Source organism: Pelodiscus sinensis, chromosome 9 (genome assembly GCF_049634645.1).
Source record: "Pelodiscus sinensis isolate JC-2024 chromosome 9, ASM4963464v1, whole genome shotgun sequence".
Classification (NCBI taxonomy): domain Eukaryota; kingdom Metazoa; phylum Chordata; order Testudines; family Trionychidae; genus Pelodiscus; species Pelodiscus sinensis.
The window spans coordinates 59,100,793-59,117,425 of NC_134719.1; the positions used below are offsets into that span (position 1 = coordinate 59,100,793).

A 16,633-nucleotide genomic window follows, 5' to 3' on the forward strand; every position below is an offset into this window, starting at 1 on the left:
ACAGATTCAATTAAACAGTGCATTTATATATGTCTAGATCAGCCCTTAGCTCAAGAAACCTACTCTTGTTACTAAGGCCTAGTTTTTATTTGATTGGGGGTAGTATTGTCCTCCCTGAAGCATTAATAATTGTGTCAATAATGAGTTGGGGTGCCCCCCACTCATGTAGAACAATTGCTGTGGCACTATAATGTTGTTAAGATCACAACCCCCCAGAGAGAGAATGTGTCTCTTTTTCATTGTGTGCAAATTGCCCAGCATGCTTTAGGCATTGTAGAAAAATAATACCCATTGTTGAATGGTGGCAGAACTTGAAGTTTCCTCTTGAGGGAAGGATTTTAAATTTTCTGTGTTTCCAAACCATGTGAAAATAATATCAGTGGTCATGATGTTTCCAGCCTTCATGTAACACAAGCATTATTTCTGTCTTTTGTTTTCTGTCTCTCATAATGAGTCCAAAATTGATGAATAGTGGAACTCATTTGTGAACAAACAGTTGCAACTGAAACTTCCTAAGTTTGATTAATAAACACAGAAGTTAGGTTACCTTCTGTGATACCAGCAAAAAGGAAAAAAAAGTAACATCCAAAATGTGGGCCCATGCCAAAAATACTGTAGAACTGAAAATAATCACTGTAATTTTTTTGCTATGTTTGATATTTTTAATATAAGCAAAAATAATTTACATCTAGTATTTCCAGCAACAGGTAAGTTGAAGCACGGTGACTGCAGAGACTGGCCAGGAAAATGAAACTAATGTAGTACTGCTGTGTGGCTAGTTGTTTTTATTTAAAAATAAATAGTTTCTTGTAGTTGTGCAGGCAGGCATTTTAACAGTGTCTAATGTGTTTCTTGAGCATTGGTTTTTCTCAGACATCAGTTTCCTGATTCTTCACTTCTGAATAAATTGAGCTAGATACACAAGTTGAATAACACTAAAAGATTGTGAACGGAGTTAATTTTGGATTTTAGTAAGGGATATTTAAGAAGCATGACCTTCTCTAATTAAAATCCTTACCTGGTATGTTCTGAAGGAAAGAGGTGACCTGAGCTCTGTGTGCATCCTAACAGGTCCTGATTTAAGGCTAGGTATAAGGTTAGGAACTGGACATAGAGCAAGACTAAAATGTCTGCAAATGCTACTCTTTCTTATCCTCCCTTATCCTGTGCAAAGATTTGATCGTCCCCATCATGCTTTGTAGTCCATCTGATGCCACATAAACCATCAGAATTTTATTAATCCCCCTAACAGAGGCAGCCATCTGGCCCCCACTGAGCTAGACCACACCAGGGCAAAACTGGAATGATTGATGGGCTCTGGAATTGATTAGTTGTTCTGAGAGACAAATGAACTGTTTTGGCAGAAAATACCATAGGTCACTGCATGTGGTCAGACACAAAGGCCTGCAGAATTTTAAAGAGTTGCTTCTACCATACACTTGTAAAGTTGCTGTTTCTTCACAGTAATGGATTTTGAAAACATCCCAGTGATTTAAGAGTGTGTGTTTTCTGCTTTGGGAATGCGTTAATCTTAACTGATCATAAAACTGTAGAATTAAGTATAAAAATGAGACTGACTGTTCTTGGTTCATTGGGAATTAGAGGCTCTTCTTGGTATAACGTGTGCACATGCAGAATGGATGCAGCACAGTCATCTGTCACTCACACAAATGTGGAGCCATAAATTCCCTCTAACAGAGCTCCTCTCATTGGAGAAAACCAAGCCAGCTGCAGCATGCACAGCCCTATTGCAAATAAGAGCAATTGCTCAGAAACAAAACCCCTTCAAATCTAGGCAGGGTTCTGGGTTTTTTGTTGAATGTAGTATTGGTTACATATAGCCCCTTTCATATGACAAATGTTACTTGTAATGAGAATATGGTTTTAAGACTATTGAACTGATATTTTGGTTGGCTTGTTCTAGGTTTTAATTCCATTTCTTTCCCCTCTCCCTCCCTGTAGCCCTATGTGGCTTGAATTGATTTTCAAATACTAAGCTATCAATAGACATTCTTAGGCCATAGTATCCTGTGGTAGGGGGAAAAAAGATATTATGAAATGGCAGCCACTGTTTAGATTTTAAGCTGCTGCTGCTCCTCATCCTACAATGCTGCTAAGCTACAGAATTACACGTGCATTTTTGTGAAGGGGTGGGGGAATTGGATGACACATGTCTTATTACCTCCCAAATGCTCCCCGAGGACAGCCCGCGAGTGTGCAGGCAAGTGGGCAACACCTCCCCAGGGGGAACCTGACTCTTCAGAATAAACTTGAGTTATGGATTTATTCAGCCTGTAAAACCTCAGCTGGCATAAATAATTGAGAAAGCAAAGGTTTGTCTGTGGTGCATGCCGTGGGGACACACGCCCGCCTCCCTTCCTCCCACCACCCTTTCTTATGAAAATGATCCCAGTTGCACTGATAGATAATAACAACACCAAGCAATTAAAAGCTATGGGTGGCTAGAGAGAGGAGAAAAGGTTCAGTTAATGAGCTTTTCCTCTTCCTGTGCCCAGGAGAGCCTCCGAAGTGATGAGGCGATTAAAGCGAAGAGATAATTATAGATTATGTGGAAATGGGTCCCTTGGGGCAAAAGGGCCTTGACTTGAACAGTAACTGTTGCAAGTGTCTCCTGGCTCCTGTGGTTGCTACCTCTCCGTGCTTCATTGAGCTGCAGTATGCTCAGCGGCACTGTGCCAAGCAGACAGGCAAAGCCACCTGTTTGCTGTGCACAACTCTTCCTGGGCAAGGTGGTATGTTTCAAGCAAGTCTTCCTGCACAAAACCACTTTTATCCATTCAGAAAAAGGGAGAAGGACAGTGACAGTGATGGAACATGGGCATCTGTGTCCTGCTTTGTTTTAAAGATGACCTGCAAAAGGGGAGTAACTGGGTGATGGACTTTCTGATGTAGAAAGGTCTGAAAGCTCTGGAAGAAGAGAGAGTCCATACGCGTTTTTTTTAACATAAGAAATTTCAGTGTTTTCCAATCTTTTTATTTCCCCCTGGAAGTCTCTATGAATAGGTGGAGAGCCAGTATAAGGAAGTAAAGCCTGATTAGTTGATGACAAATTATTTTTGTTCAAGCACTGTCAAAAATCTTTGGTTTAACAGCTGTTTAACTGAAATACTCTGTAAAGAGTTGGAAGAAAAGATCTATTCAGGATTCAGTTGACCCACCATGTCCTTTCTTTCACGAGCTGATGAAGTTCCCACTCCACATCTGCTATCTCCAGCAAAATAGGGGAAAATCCAACTTCACATTCCTGGTAGTCCTACAGTGGTGGTGGTGGTGGGGTGAGGAGTGCGGGAAAACACTTGCTCTTTCTCTCTGTCTCCTTTATAGTGGGAGTGGAGAGAAGAAACTCTTTGGAAACAAAAGAGGGCACAACTTTGTAGTTATCTTTAAACGCTGATTCTAGCTGACCTTTATTGGATCCGTGACATTAGAAAGTGACTTTAACGTTATAGAAATGATATGTAGTGGGAAGCAAAACTACAGCTCCCTTTTCACAGCTTTCCTATCTCCTCTGCACCTTTGCAGTAATAAACCATGTGCCTCTCTGTGAACTTCAGTTTTGTAGCCTTTACTGTTTGTGGATCTCTTAAATGAAAAGTTTGTCACTTTTGTAACTTTAATGTGGGGGAAAGTGTCAGAATGACAGAGGTAGTGTTTTAAATCTTCCATTTATCCTCAGAACCATCCAAGCAGCAACAGTGAAATGTTGCCCATCTTACTCTAAGATGCTTTGCTTCTCAGCTGGCCTGCAGGCTTCGTGGCTACTCAGTTCTTGGCCTCTGTGCTGAATCTGACACCAAAGGTGTCAGTGTCCTTTCTGGCATATACAGATATCAACTAGGGGTTGGACTCAACATGCCTATTCATTTCACACATTCTCTCCAATGCTGTTTCTCAGTAAAAAATGAATAAATAGGAAAAAGCCAAACCCCAACATTCCAAGTCTCCCCACCGGGAACTCCCATTGTGTATTCCTTATCTGTGTCTTACATAACCACAAGCACCATCTCAGCACTTAACACATTAATAATACTAGTCTTCATCTGCATTTGTTTCAAGCCAGAGAGGTGAAAATCTCCAGTTCCCATTATTGATCCCTCAAGAACCCAGTTTCTTTAAACCCAAGACCTCTTGAGCTTTCTTCCTTTTTTAACGTAGTGTCTTCCTGTATTGGTGAAAACATGTAAGCATGTAGAGATTAGATCTACTTTTTTCATGTCGAAGTGCACAGGAAACAATATAATTACATGAAGACTTGATGTTTTCATTAGTACTAATACACACCTCTCTTCCATTTCTCTGTATCTGGGGCTTTTAGCAAATGTGAGCGTTTATTCATAAAAAATTTTTGGGTGGGTGAAGAACTGAAATTATTTTGACAAAAATTCAGGTGACAATGCTAAATTTCCACAGGGTATGGCTACATGGGAAATTGACCAGCTTAGCTATTTCAGAGTAACTATTCCACTATATCAATTCCAGAATAATTCCCCCATGTGGACATTTTCCCAAAATAAATGTGACTTTTATTCTGGAATTGATATAGCGGAATAGTTACTCTGGAATAGCTAAGCTGGTCAATTTCCCATGTAGTCATACCCTGTGGAAATTTAGCATTGTCACCTGAATTTTTGTCAAAATAATTTCAGTTCTTCACCCACCCAAAATTTTTTTACAAATAAACGCTCGCATCTATACAGTAGTTATTCTTGAATAGCTAAATCACATGGACCTGGCTATCATGGAGTAGCTATTCTGGAATGGCTGTGCTGTTACGTTGTCCCTGTGTAGACACAGCTCAGCATCCTTGGGAGAGATTTGTAGATACTCTTGGGAAGTTGCTCTGGGCTGGTCTAAGCTTTGCCAGTTTAACTTAGCTGGCACTGTCAAAACAGAGAAAGTTGCATCCATACTAAGAGGGTTGCATCAGTACATCTACTGGTAAAGCTTATGCCTTTTGGGAATCAGTTAAGCTGTATTAGTATAACTGTATCTGCACTAGAGTTTATACTGGTGAGAAGTGGCAACCTTAAATGACACAGCTATAGCAATATAACTTTTCTAGTGTCGACCTAACTTCTTATATAAAAAATAATTTACTTGGGTTTCTTTTCTGTCCAAAGAGAAAACTACTCATATGTTCTTATGTACTGATAGATCTGAAATGTTAAACATTAACGGTGCCTTTCTCTTAATCAAGTATCTAGCTGCTATTCAGCTATCAATAAGAATGTGTTAGAAGTCGAGTTCTTAATAATTATATCTAATGAAGCAGTCATCGTCACTTGGGAGTTGGTGTTTAGCATACATCTGAAGACTGTTCATCTGAGTCTTGATCAGACATCAGAGGAATATCTTTGAACATTCCCAAATGCTAGTCCTATAGATGAACCATTAGACCTTGAACCTTTCTCGTCAACAAGTGTGTGCAGTGCATACAAGGTAGAGGAAAGGATCCTTTGCATGCAAAAGAGAGGCATGAGATACCAGAGACAGTGTCCAAAGTGAGCTGAAGGTCAGAGAAGTGAGTCCTGGCACTTTTTCTACAGCAGAAGCTCAGGATCAGCAATTAGTGTTTTTTTTTTTTTAACTTCTTCACTGCAATGGGGGAAGGAAAAAGAAGTTGTGATCTGAGGAACAAGCAATAAATAACTCACAACAAAGTGCCGAAACACAACAGTCAAGTAAAAATTGCTTCTTTGGAGCTGAGCTCTGTTCTGCATAGACCTTGACTATTTCAGCATGTTGATTCATTGCCCCTGGGTTCAGAGCTGTACTATCTGGCATTAGCATTTTTCTGTATTTTCATTTTTTGGGGGAGACAAAATGGGTGAGAGAATCTCTTTCACTGGAGCAACTTTTGTTGGTGACAGACTTCTGTTGGTGAGAGAAAAAGCTTGTGTGTCGGATCAACAAAAGATTGTCCAGTGAAAGGGATTACCTCTGAAACAGCTGCAGCTACATTTCATGCATTTCCTTTGGAGCACAGGTCACAGGGCATGAGTTTCAGGTGCTTCACTTCATGTCCTATTGGACTGTAATGCAGGCAAATTTTATTTATTTTACTTTATTATTCAGGCCTATATGCAGGAATTTCTGTGGGGGGATGTGAGCTGTGGGAGGGGCTGGTGGCTGCATCCTACCCCCTTCGGCTCATTCCCGCCTCTGGTCTCACTTCTGGGTGAGGAAAGGGGGAATCAGCCCTAGCCTTCCGTGACTGGCTGGAGCACAGGGGAGGGAGGCCAGAGCAGCGTGCTACATGATTTTCCTTGGCCAGCTGGAACACGTGGGAGGAAGGCTTGGGCACCACGCCTCTCTGTGCATCCCCCTGCTTTCTCCTGGTCAGCCAGAGCATGAGAGAGGGAGGCTGGGGTAATGCACCGCCTCCGCCTTCCCTAGATTGGTTGGAATCAGCCCTATGGCAGACCATGAAGGACCGTGTGGGGAGGGGACGACGGGTCCATTCACCCCACCTCCCCCTGTGTATGAGCCTGTTGTTGGTTGTTTCAGTCTTCCAAGAACTAACAGTATTAGTGCACTGCTCACAGATAAACTAAGTATTGTGGCATTCTGACACCATGGGATCATTCTTCCTGAATGGGGAGATCGTCTGTTCTGCCATAGAGGTACCCAAATGAATGAACTTTGTTGGCTGTGACCTTACCCCAGCAAATTCTTTAGTCCCATAAAGACCTTCCTTCAAGAGAAAGCAGTGTTTGCATCCATTGTTCTGCTTCTAGATCAGTGGTTAGAAAAGGTGCATAACATTTCTGTGGAGGTTTTCTTATGTTGCTAAGAAAAGAACCATATTTAGCCTGGATGCAATTGCTAGGATTTGCAATGATTTATGCCAAGGCTAAATATGCCTCACATGTTCTTACATTCCATATTCTTTGTGGGAGTTTATTGGATTAAGTATCCATGTCTTTTTTGATAATATTATTCAAATCACTGGTGTTTTCTAGAGCATCAGGCTGAGCTGTCTTATCGGCAAAACATATCAGTCTGCATGCAAAACATTAGAAATCCTTTCCACTCCAGCGATGCTATTGAAATGAGTGTGTCTGCAGTAAAGCTAGTATCTAATGTGTGTATCCTTTACATATTCTCCAATAAGACAACATCCTTTTTTGCTTTTGTTTCCTAATTAGGGAGGAAGACAAGAACATATTTGATTACTGCAGAGAAAACAACATTGACCATGTCACCAAAGCCATACAATCAAAAAAAGTGGACGTGAATGTGAAAGATGAAGAGGTATGGCAAAAAAGTAGTCCATTGATCCTCCAGTTTTGTGTTTTAATGCACTATCCTAGACCTTCTTCTAAATTCCCAATTTAGAACTGTTGTTATAAGACAAGTGCTAAATAGTTGCCAAACATCTACTAGTTGAAATATATTCCATGGGCAGGGAAGCAATACCGTTCCAGTCTCAGCTGGGGTTTTAGTACATGGACTTACTAATAACAATTCTGTGCATATGCCAGGATGCTTCCTTCTTGCAGTACCTTGAAAACCCCAGCTGGGACTCTAAGGAAGAGCTTGATGGTGCCCCTCCCCCTTTCTGTACAATGAGGCTGGTTGAGCAAAAGCACAAAAGAATGGCTTAGTTGGCCAGTGAGTCCCAAGACATTCAAGATAAACTAGTCTGGACTCATGTGATTCCCTCCAAAGCTATACAGCCTTAAACCAGAAAGGCTGGAGAGTACTTCAGATTGGAACGTGTCATTGTCTCTCCTCAGTTATCCAGACAGAAGGCAAAAGAACAATTTAGGTTTGCCAGCTTGACTAAAAGTGTGACCACCATTTAGTGCTTTTTCTGTTTACAAGCTGTGGAAACAAGACTCAGAATATCAAAATCCAAGCAGTGTCACTAGATCCCAATCTTGGAGAAGAGCTAACGGGATCTTCATTAGTAATTTGACAACAACATCAAGAATGAAATGAGTGTCTACATTACGAATTGTTCTTATTTTTCAGTACAGCTATTTACTGTAAAAGCAAACACTTGAATTGAACATACACTTCTGTTGTTCAATCAGTCGGTAACTAATGATCTCCCAGCTTTATCACACTGGTTTCAACCCTTGTACACTGCCACCTAGCCCTGCTTCATAATAAATTCAGCTACCTTTACCCGCTGCTTCCCAGCACATTGTGCTTTGGTGAACAGATGAAGTGCTTACACATTCATAGACTGAGACGCCACAAATTCAGTTGGGTTCTCCTGTAGCTCTAAGCAGATTTCTGCCCTCTGAGCCATGACAGCTCCGGCTGGGGCTCTGAATGCTAATGGCAGGGCCTTTTATTATTAATCAAGAATTGGTGTGAATTAATTTCTAGGGGGAAAGAGGTGGGGAGGGTAAAATCAGGGCTGGAATTTCACATCCACAATTAAAGGAACTGAGACTGTTCGCCATGCAGAGGCGCTCTAACAACAGCACTGAGCTCCATCAGTTCCTCCAGTGGCTACAAGTTAGACAGTGAAACAGGCAGTGTATGTTGTAAGCCCAGAAATAGCAGAGATGCTTTCACTAACTATGGTGTAGTTTAGTAATTTAAAAAAATCACTTTTGAGACCATGTCGTTTGAGCAGTCAACGTGGCATAGCTTCAAACGACAGGTTGGACCTTCCTGGTCTGGCAATGTGAGGACCTGACGGGTCCCAAACGAGAGAATTTTCTGGACCTGGAGAGGTGTCCCCTGCCGCTGGCCCTGAGCCAGCCAGCCCCCTGCCTTTGGTCCCTCTACTTCCACCCCTTCCCCCAGCCAGGCTGTCTGCCCCGCTGCCACTGGGCTCCAGGCTGCCGTGGGTTCTCCAGCCCCAGTGGGTTCTCCAGCCCTACTGCAGGCTGCTTCTTTCTCCGGCCCCATGCTGCCACGGGTTTCTGGGGTTCTCCGGCCTGGCCCCAGCACTTTTGTGGGGCTCCAGCCCCGCTGTCCCCAGCTGGACTGCTGGCCCTGCTGCCATTAGGTTCCCGGGCGCTGTGGTCCGGTAGCATTCGTGATCCTGCTGGACCACAGATGTTGCCGGACCAAAGAGTGCCAGTTTTCAGAGGTTCAACCTGTAGCATTACTTTATTCTGGCTGAAAGAGCACTCTCTTACATTCCCCATCTTCCATAAGCTTCTGTCTCCCTGGACGTTCCTCTTGGGTTACAATTGCCCATTCCAGTTCTCAGTCAGAAGTTTGATGTGTGAAATGTGCATCATTCCTCTGACAATTTGGTATACTAGTCTGGAGCCATTTCTGCACAGTGTAAAAGTTAAGGCCTGACCGCCAGCCCCCGGGTTGCTCTAAGTTGTGCTGAGGGGGCTGGGACAGTCCGTAGCTGCTGGAAAGCCCTGGCTTTGGCTGAAAGATATCCCTGCCCCATCTCCAGGGGAAGTGTGTATATCTCAGATGCAGTCAGGAGTAGTTTTCTTTGAAGGAGATGAGAACAGCAATGTTTAGAAATTACGTGGCCCTTTGTGAAAGGCCATTAGAAAGCGCTACCTACTATTTATCACCAAGAGGACTTTTCAATACCATGTCGTGAAATCCTCAGAAACCTTATCAACATGACAGAATTTGACAGAAAAATTCCTATTGGTCCAAACCCATGTATAGACAAGGACAACAGCTTCAGGCATTTTGATCTCCATGTTGGTTCTGCATCTATGTGGTTTGGCAGAACATTATGAAGTTTGGGTAGCATCCATCTGTGTTGTGATTAGTTCGGACTGATCTAGTCTCTCATTTTCATGAATACCAAAATGTCACTGTATTTTTAATGAGTCAAAACCCCCCACTACTCTCTTTTAAAACCACTTTCCTTCTCCAAAAGTAGGAGGCTAAATTATTTTTCTCTATCCTGCATCTTGGCTGAAATCTTTCATAAAAGGGTATCTCTTGAACCTTTGGTAGGCCAAAGCATGTGCAGACTTATTCTTATAATTTTATTAATTATTTCAATGTTATGGTGCAAGGGCATCCAGCTAAGTCCAAAAGATATCTCTCTTGTGCAGCTGAACAAACCTGACATGGTTGATTTAAAATATATATCCCTTTAAATGTTTGCAATTCTGTTGTAGCCATGTTGGTGTCAGGATACAAGAGAGAAAAGGTAGGTCCAGCAATAACTTTTTTTGTACCAACTCTTGTTGGTGGAATGGGCAAGCTTTTAAGTTCCATGGAGCTGTTCTTCAGGTCTGAGGAAGAAGGTAACCTCATTTCCTGATTAACAGAAGTTGGTCCAATAAAAGATTACCTGCCTTGTCTCTCTCATAAATGTAAAATGGCAGCACAGATGTATGCAAATAAGACCAGCTCCTAAGGAATTAACTTATTGGACTAGGATTTGCTTATGCAGTACATAATTTTCTTATCTGTGCACATCCTTTTCTTGTATGATAATGGCATTACTAAGCTTTTAAACTTCAGATTTTCCCACATCATGTATTAATAACATTTACAATTATATCATCTGTGTTTTGTGCAAATCATCCCTATCAATTTGGAAATACAGGTTGAACCTCTCTAGTCTAGCACCCTTGGGACCTGACTAGTTCTGAACCAGAGAATTTTCCAAACCATGGGAGGTTAGAATTAACTACCAGCATTAGCAACGCTTCCATTGCTTACTGGACTGTTAAGAGGACATTTAGGGGTTAATTGGAGCTAAATAACAGCACAGAACTTTGAGAGCTAGAACTGATGGCTGTAAACAAAGTTTATGGGACTGTCAAATTTGGCCATACCATGAAAAGTGGAAATCCACTAACTAAAATCATTCTGGATGACAGATGTTTCCAGATCAGTGTGTTCTGGTCTACAGAGGTTCATCCTGTACAGAATAAAAATTTAGTGTTCTCCTTCGAGTGGTCCCCGTGGGTGCTCCACTCTGGGTGCTGGTGCGTCCTCGCGCCGGCGACCGGAGACTTTTCTAGCTGTTTCTGCCGCGGCGCGCAGGCGCCGTGGCGCCCTCTAGTGTTGTTCGAACTGAAGGGCGCCTGCGCGCGCGCGGCTCCTCAGTTCCTTCTCTACCGTCCTCGGCAGCAGACGGAGCTCTCTCTCTCTGCCAAATCTGTCAGAGAAAAACAGTTAAAAATTATCGTTTTTACCCCCCTCTTTCCTCATTATCCAAGTTCTTAGACCCCCCCTAACCAGTTAAACCAAAAAAAAAAAAAAAAAAAAAAAAAAAAAAAGTTTTTCCCCGGTTGCGGTTCGCCGCTTGTTCCCCAGCCCTTCATGCCCGGCTCGCCGGGCTTTAAGCGCTGCGAATCATGTCGGGACGCCATGCCGGCGTCCGACGGACACTCGGCGTGCATTAAGTGTCTGGGGGAGGCACACCAGACGCAGAAGTGCCAGCACTGCTCTAAGCTAACAGCCAGAGCGCGACGTGACAGAGCCAACAGACTCACGACTCTCTTATACGAGAAGTCGCTCCGTCCCTCCTCAGACGACTCGCCTCAGCAAGCTAAGGGTATGGAGAAAGATCAGCCTCCTACCCATTCTTCCTCGGCGACACCAAAATCTGCTCTCCCTCCGGCCTCAGCTATGTCCTCAGGATCGCCGGTGAGCACTGTGGACATGCCGGGAACCTCCGGTGCGCCGCGGTCTAAGACGCAGGCACCGCATAAGAGAGCTCATTCTGAGCCGAATCAAAAGGCAACGGCACCGGCCGCCTCGGCACCTAAGCCGTCATCGGCTCCGACGGCACCGTCTATGGAGCGCTCGGTACCGAAACAACACCTAACGGCACCGGGCCCTGCACCGAAGAAAGCCCGCACCGAAAGCCTATCCAGTAAAACCTCGGTGCAGAGAGGTACGTCGGCACCGACATCACCGCCGAAACCGCACCGCTCGGCACCCTCTCACAGCCGAAGTCGGTACCGATCCCCGGTGCGGAGTCACACCTCGTCGGCACCGCCATCCCCGACTTCCTCCATCCATTCTACCAGATCACACCATTCTTCAGCTAGTGGCATCGGAACCGAACCTAGAAGCAGATTCTCGTCACAACATTCCAGCCCGTCTCAAAGACTTCCATCCTGGCAAATGCCTGCGGTTCAGTACGCATACCCCCCCCCCCCCCGCACCAATGGTATCCACACCAATATCCATATCCACCACCACCATACGCCACACAATGGCAACCGTGGAGTCCACACCCAAAGAGGTCTCACCACCGACCCTCATCTACAGTCTCTAGGCCACCTCCAGCCTCTCCTCCTGCTACCACATCAGCTACAGAGCCAAACTCTCCTGCTCCTTCAGATGGCCATGATTCACTTTCTGACGGCGAGACCAGATCTCCGATGCATAACTCCTCTTCCTCCCCAGACGAAGCGGTCACCACTGATGCCCCACCGTCGGGAGATGACACAAAAAAGTTTCAAGAGCTCTTTAAACGAGTTGCACTAGCTCAAGAAAAAGATCTTCAGGAGGTCCAGGTCAAACAATATCGACTTCTCCGCTCACTTCAACCCCCAACAGCTACCAGAATCGCCATCCCGATGGATGAGGCTATTATGGACCCAGCCAACAACATTTGGCAAACGCCAGCGTCCATTACACCAACAAACAAGAGAGTAGACCGCAAATATTTTATCGCTCCCAAGGATATGGACTTTCTGTTCACCCATCCACCCCCTAACTCCCTGGTAGTAGATTCGGTCCGACACAAGGGTAAACAGCCTAATTTAAGATCAACCCCACAAGACAGGGATCACAAAAAGGTGGACATTATGGGCCGAAAGGTCTATTCTTCTTCCACACTACTCCTTAGAGCGGCCAATTATACCGCTATGCTGGCAGACTATGATAATGCCAATTACGCGAAGCTCCAGGACCTTCTTCAACATCTCCCGGAGCATAAACGCCCAACCCTCCGTAGCATTATGCAGGAGGGCCTGGCCATTTCACGCACAGCTTTACAGTCAGCCATGGACGTGGCAGACACTGCGGCTCGAATTACAGCCTCCGCAATAGTCCTACGCCGAATGTCATGGTTACAACCTTCTGGTGTCCCTAGGGACCTTCAACAAAAGGTCGAGGATTTACCCTTTGATCGCACCAATCTATTTGCATCCAAGACCGATGAGGTGCTACATTCTATGAAGGACTCCCGTACAACCCTTAGAACTCTAGGAATGTACACTCCTCCTTTTAGAAGGAATAGATATCAGCCTTACCAACGGCCCAGGGAACCATTCCGTCAACAGCCCAAATACGATTTCCGTAAACAAAGACCACTTCGCCGTAGACCTCAGCGTCAACAGCAACATGCCACACCTCATCCCCCGGCTGGCAAGCAGCAGGTTTGAAGGCCTGGTCGAGAGCCAGGAGGCCAATCCGTCGACCCTCCCGATAGCTACCCTACAATTTCACTACCCCCTCCGAGCCTTTTTCCACCAATGGTCCCTCATTACCTCGGACAAGTGGGTCTTGAATCTAGTCCAGTCTGGCTACGTCATCCCCTTTACCTCTACCCCGCCCAACCACCCTCCTACCCTTCCCTCTTTCAGGGACCCCTCTCACGAAACCGCACTCCTACAGGAAGTCTCACGCCTCATTCAACTGGGCGCAGTAGAACACGTACCAACACAATTCCGCGGCCGGGGATTCTACTCGACGTACTTCCTAACCCAGAAGAAGACAGGAGGCTGGCGTCCCATTTTAGATCTCAGGCGCCTCAACAAATACATCGCATACCACCGTTTCAAGATGGTTACCCTTTCAACTATCATTCCCTCTCTCGACCAACACGATTGGCTTTCGGCTCTCGACCTTCAAGACGCGTACTTCCATATTACAATTCATCCTGCTCACAGACGCTTTCTACGATTTATAGTGGGTACCCAACATTACCAATACAGAGTACTCCCGTTTGGCCTTTCTACGGCTCCCAGGGTATTCTCCAAGACCCTATCAGTCGTAATGGCCTTTCTCCGACGCCAAGGCATCATAATATTTCCATACCTGGACGATTGCCTCATAAAAGCTGCGTCTTTCCAAGAAGCAAAGGCCATGACAGACACCACAATAGACCTCCTACTCAGTCTCGGGTTCCACATAAATTACGCAAAATCCACTTTGCGTCCCACACAGAAACTGGAATTCATAGGCGCCCTCCTCGATACAATCACAGCAAGGGCCACTCTTCCCGATCACAGGTTCGCAACGATATGCGACCTTGTCCGAGCAACACAGGCGGCACCTACTGTCACGATCCGCCATTGCCTCAAAATCCTAGGGCACATGGCCTCTACGACTTACGTCGTCAATCTCGCCAGACTCCACATGAGGCCCCTTCAGTCCTGGCTCGCTACGGTATACAAACCTTTCAGAGACCAAATGAGCAAGCATGTTGCGATCCCACCTCGCGTTATCAATTCCATGCTCTGGTGGACAACCCCTCGAAACATGCTACACGGTGTCCCCTTTCAACGTCCAGCGTCTACTCTAACACTCATAACAGACGCATCACTCATGGGATGGGGGGCTCATCTGGGAACCATCACAGCCCAAGGCAAATGGTCATTCGTAGAGCAAGCACTCCACATCAACATTCTCGAGCTACGGGCAGTCAGATACGCATGCCAGCATTTCACTCAGCACATAGCTCACAAGACCATCACCATTATGACGGACAATACCACATGCATGTATTACATCAACCGTCAGGGTGGCGCTCGCTCCCCTTCTCTATGCTCGGAAGCCACCAAATTTTGGACCTGGTGCCTATCCCATGGGGTCACCCCCTCTGCAGTATACCTTCCCGGAATACTCAATGTCACAGCAGACACCTTAAGTCGCACATTCGTGGACCAGCACGAGTGGGAGATCGACAAACGCGCCCTCACACCGATCTTCCGTCTTTGGGGCCATCCGGAAGTGGACCTTTTCGCTACAAAGAACAATCGCAAGTGCCACCTCTACTGCTCCAGGGGAGCCCTGGGCAGGAATTCCCTCGGAGACGCCCTTTCCATCCCATGGAACGCTTCCCTCCTCTACGCCTTTCCTCCCCTCCCACTTCTGCACAGAGTCCTAGACAAGATCAGATTGAGTCAGGCACGCGTGATTTTGGTGGCACCTGCTTGGCCCAGACGAACATGGTATCCTTACCTCCTCAAAATGATGATAGCAGAACCGTATCCCTTCCCTCCACGCTGCGACCTCCTCTCACAAGATCACGGTCAAACCCTTCACCCGGACATCACCAGGCTGAAGCTCCACGCTTGGCTCCTTCATGGCTCCATGATGCCGAAACTGCCTGCTCAGAACAAGTAAGACACATATTAATTAATAGTCGCAGACGCTCTACTAGGAAGACCTACCGCTACAAGTGGACGCGCTTTTCCCTATGGTACGCTCAGACTCATGCAGACCCACCACACCTTGCTCCAATACATGACTTATTGGACTACTTACTCTCTCTGAAACATTCCGGTCTAGCACTTAGTACTATTAAGGTCCATGCCGCAGCCATAGCAGCTTTCCACCATCACCCTCCAAGCTCTTCTTTCCTCGCTGACCCAATAACCAAGCGCTTCTTCAAAGGCCTGCAGAACACCTTTCCTCCGGTTCGTCCGCCAGTCCCCATTTGGGACCTCAACCATGTCCTCAAAAGCCTCACAAAACCCCCGTTCGAGCCGATAGCAACCTGCTCGTTCTCTCATTTGTCGATGAAGGTGGCTTTCCTAGTCGCCATCACCTCCAGTAGGAGGGTGAGTGAGCTTGCAGCTCTGATGGCTGACCCCCCATATACCGTGTTTTTACAGGACAGGGTGGTACTTAGACCCCACCCTAAGTTCCTACCCAAAGTACTCTCTCCCTTCCACGTGAATGAACCCATACACTTACCTGCATTCTTTCCTAAACCACACACTGAACCGTCCCACGCTGTGTGGCACACTCTCGACGTCCGACGAGCTTTGGCGTTTTACATAGATCGCACGAGACCATGGCGGGCCTCGCCTAGACTCTTCATCTCATACGCGGACAGATCCAAGGGACAAGCAGTCTCATCTCAAAGAATCTCTAAATGGATTACATCCTGCATCAAGACCTCTTATACTTTATATAACAAAGATTTACCTGGACTTATCACAGCTCATTCCACTAGAGCAGTGGCTGCCACGACCGCTTTTCTCCATAATGTACCATTACAAGACATTTGCAACGCCGCTACCTGGTCATCCGACCATTCCTTTGCACAACACTATGCTCTCTCCACCTCGATAGCATCTTCTATGGCGGTTGGGCAAGCAGTGCTGTCTACAGTTACTACCACACGGCTCCAAACCCACCTCCGCGAGCCGACAACTGCTGTGTAGTCACCCAGAGTGGAGCACCCACGGGGACCACTCGAAGGAGAAGAAAGAGTTACTCACCTTGTGCAGTAACGGTTGTTCTTCGAGATGTGTCCCCGTGGGTGCTCCACTACCCTCCCTCCTTCCCCTGCTTGGAGCCTGATGCTCTGGTGGGTAGAGAAGGAACGGAGGAGCCGCGCGCGCGCAGGCGCCCTTCAGTTCGAACAACACTAGAGGGCGCCACGGCGCCTGCGCGCCGCGGCAGAAACAGCTAGAAAAGTCTCCGGTCGCCGGCGCGAGGACGCACCAGCACCCAGAGT

At 45.9% G+C, this 16,633-nt stretch overlaps 1 protein-coding gene across 1 annotated transcript in view; it reads left to right on the forward strand.

Moving 5' to 3' along the window:
• ACBD6 (acyl-CoA binding domain containing 6) overlaps window positions 1-16,633 on the forward strand; it is a 126,463-nt gene that overhangs the window by 44,051 nt on the left and 65,779 nt on the right. The window contains exon 5 of the mRNA XM_075936818.1: window positions 7,170-7,275. Coding sequence (XP_075792933.1) covers window positions 7,170-7,275 — 106 coding nt within the window. The remainder of the gene's footprint in view (window positions 1-7,169; window positions 7,276-16,633) is intronic.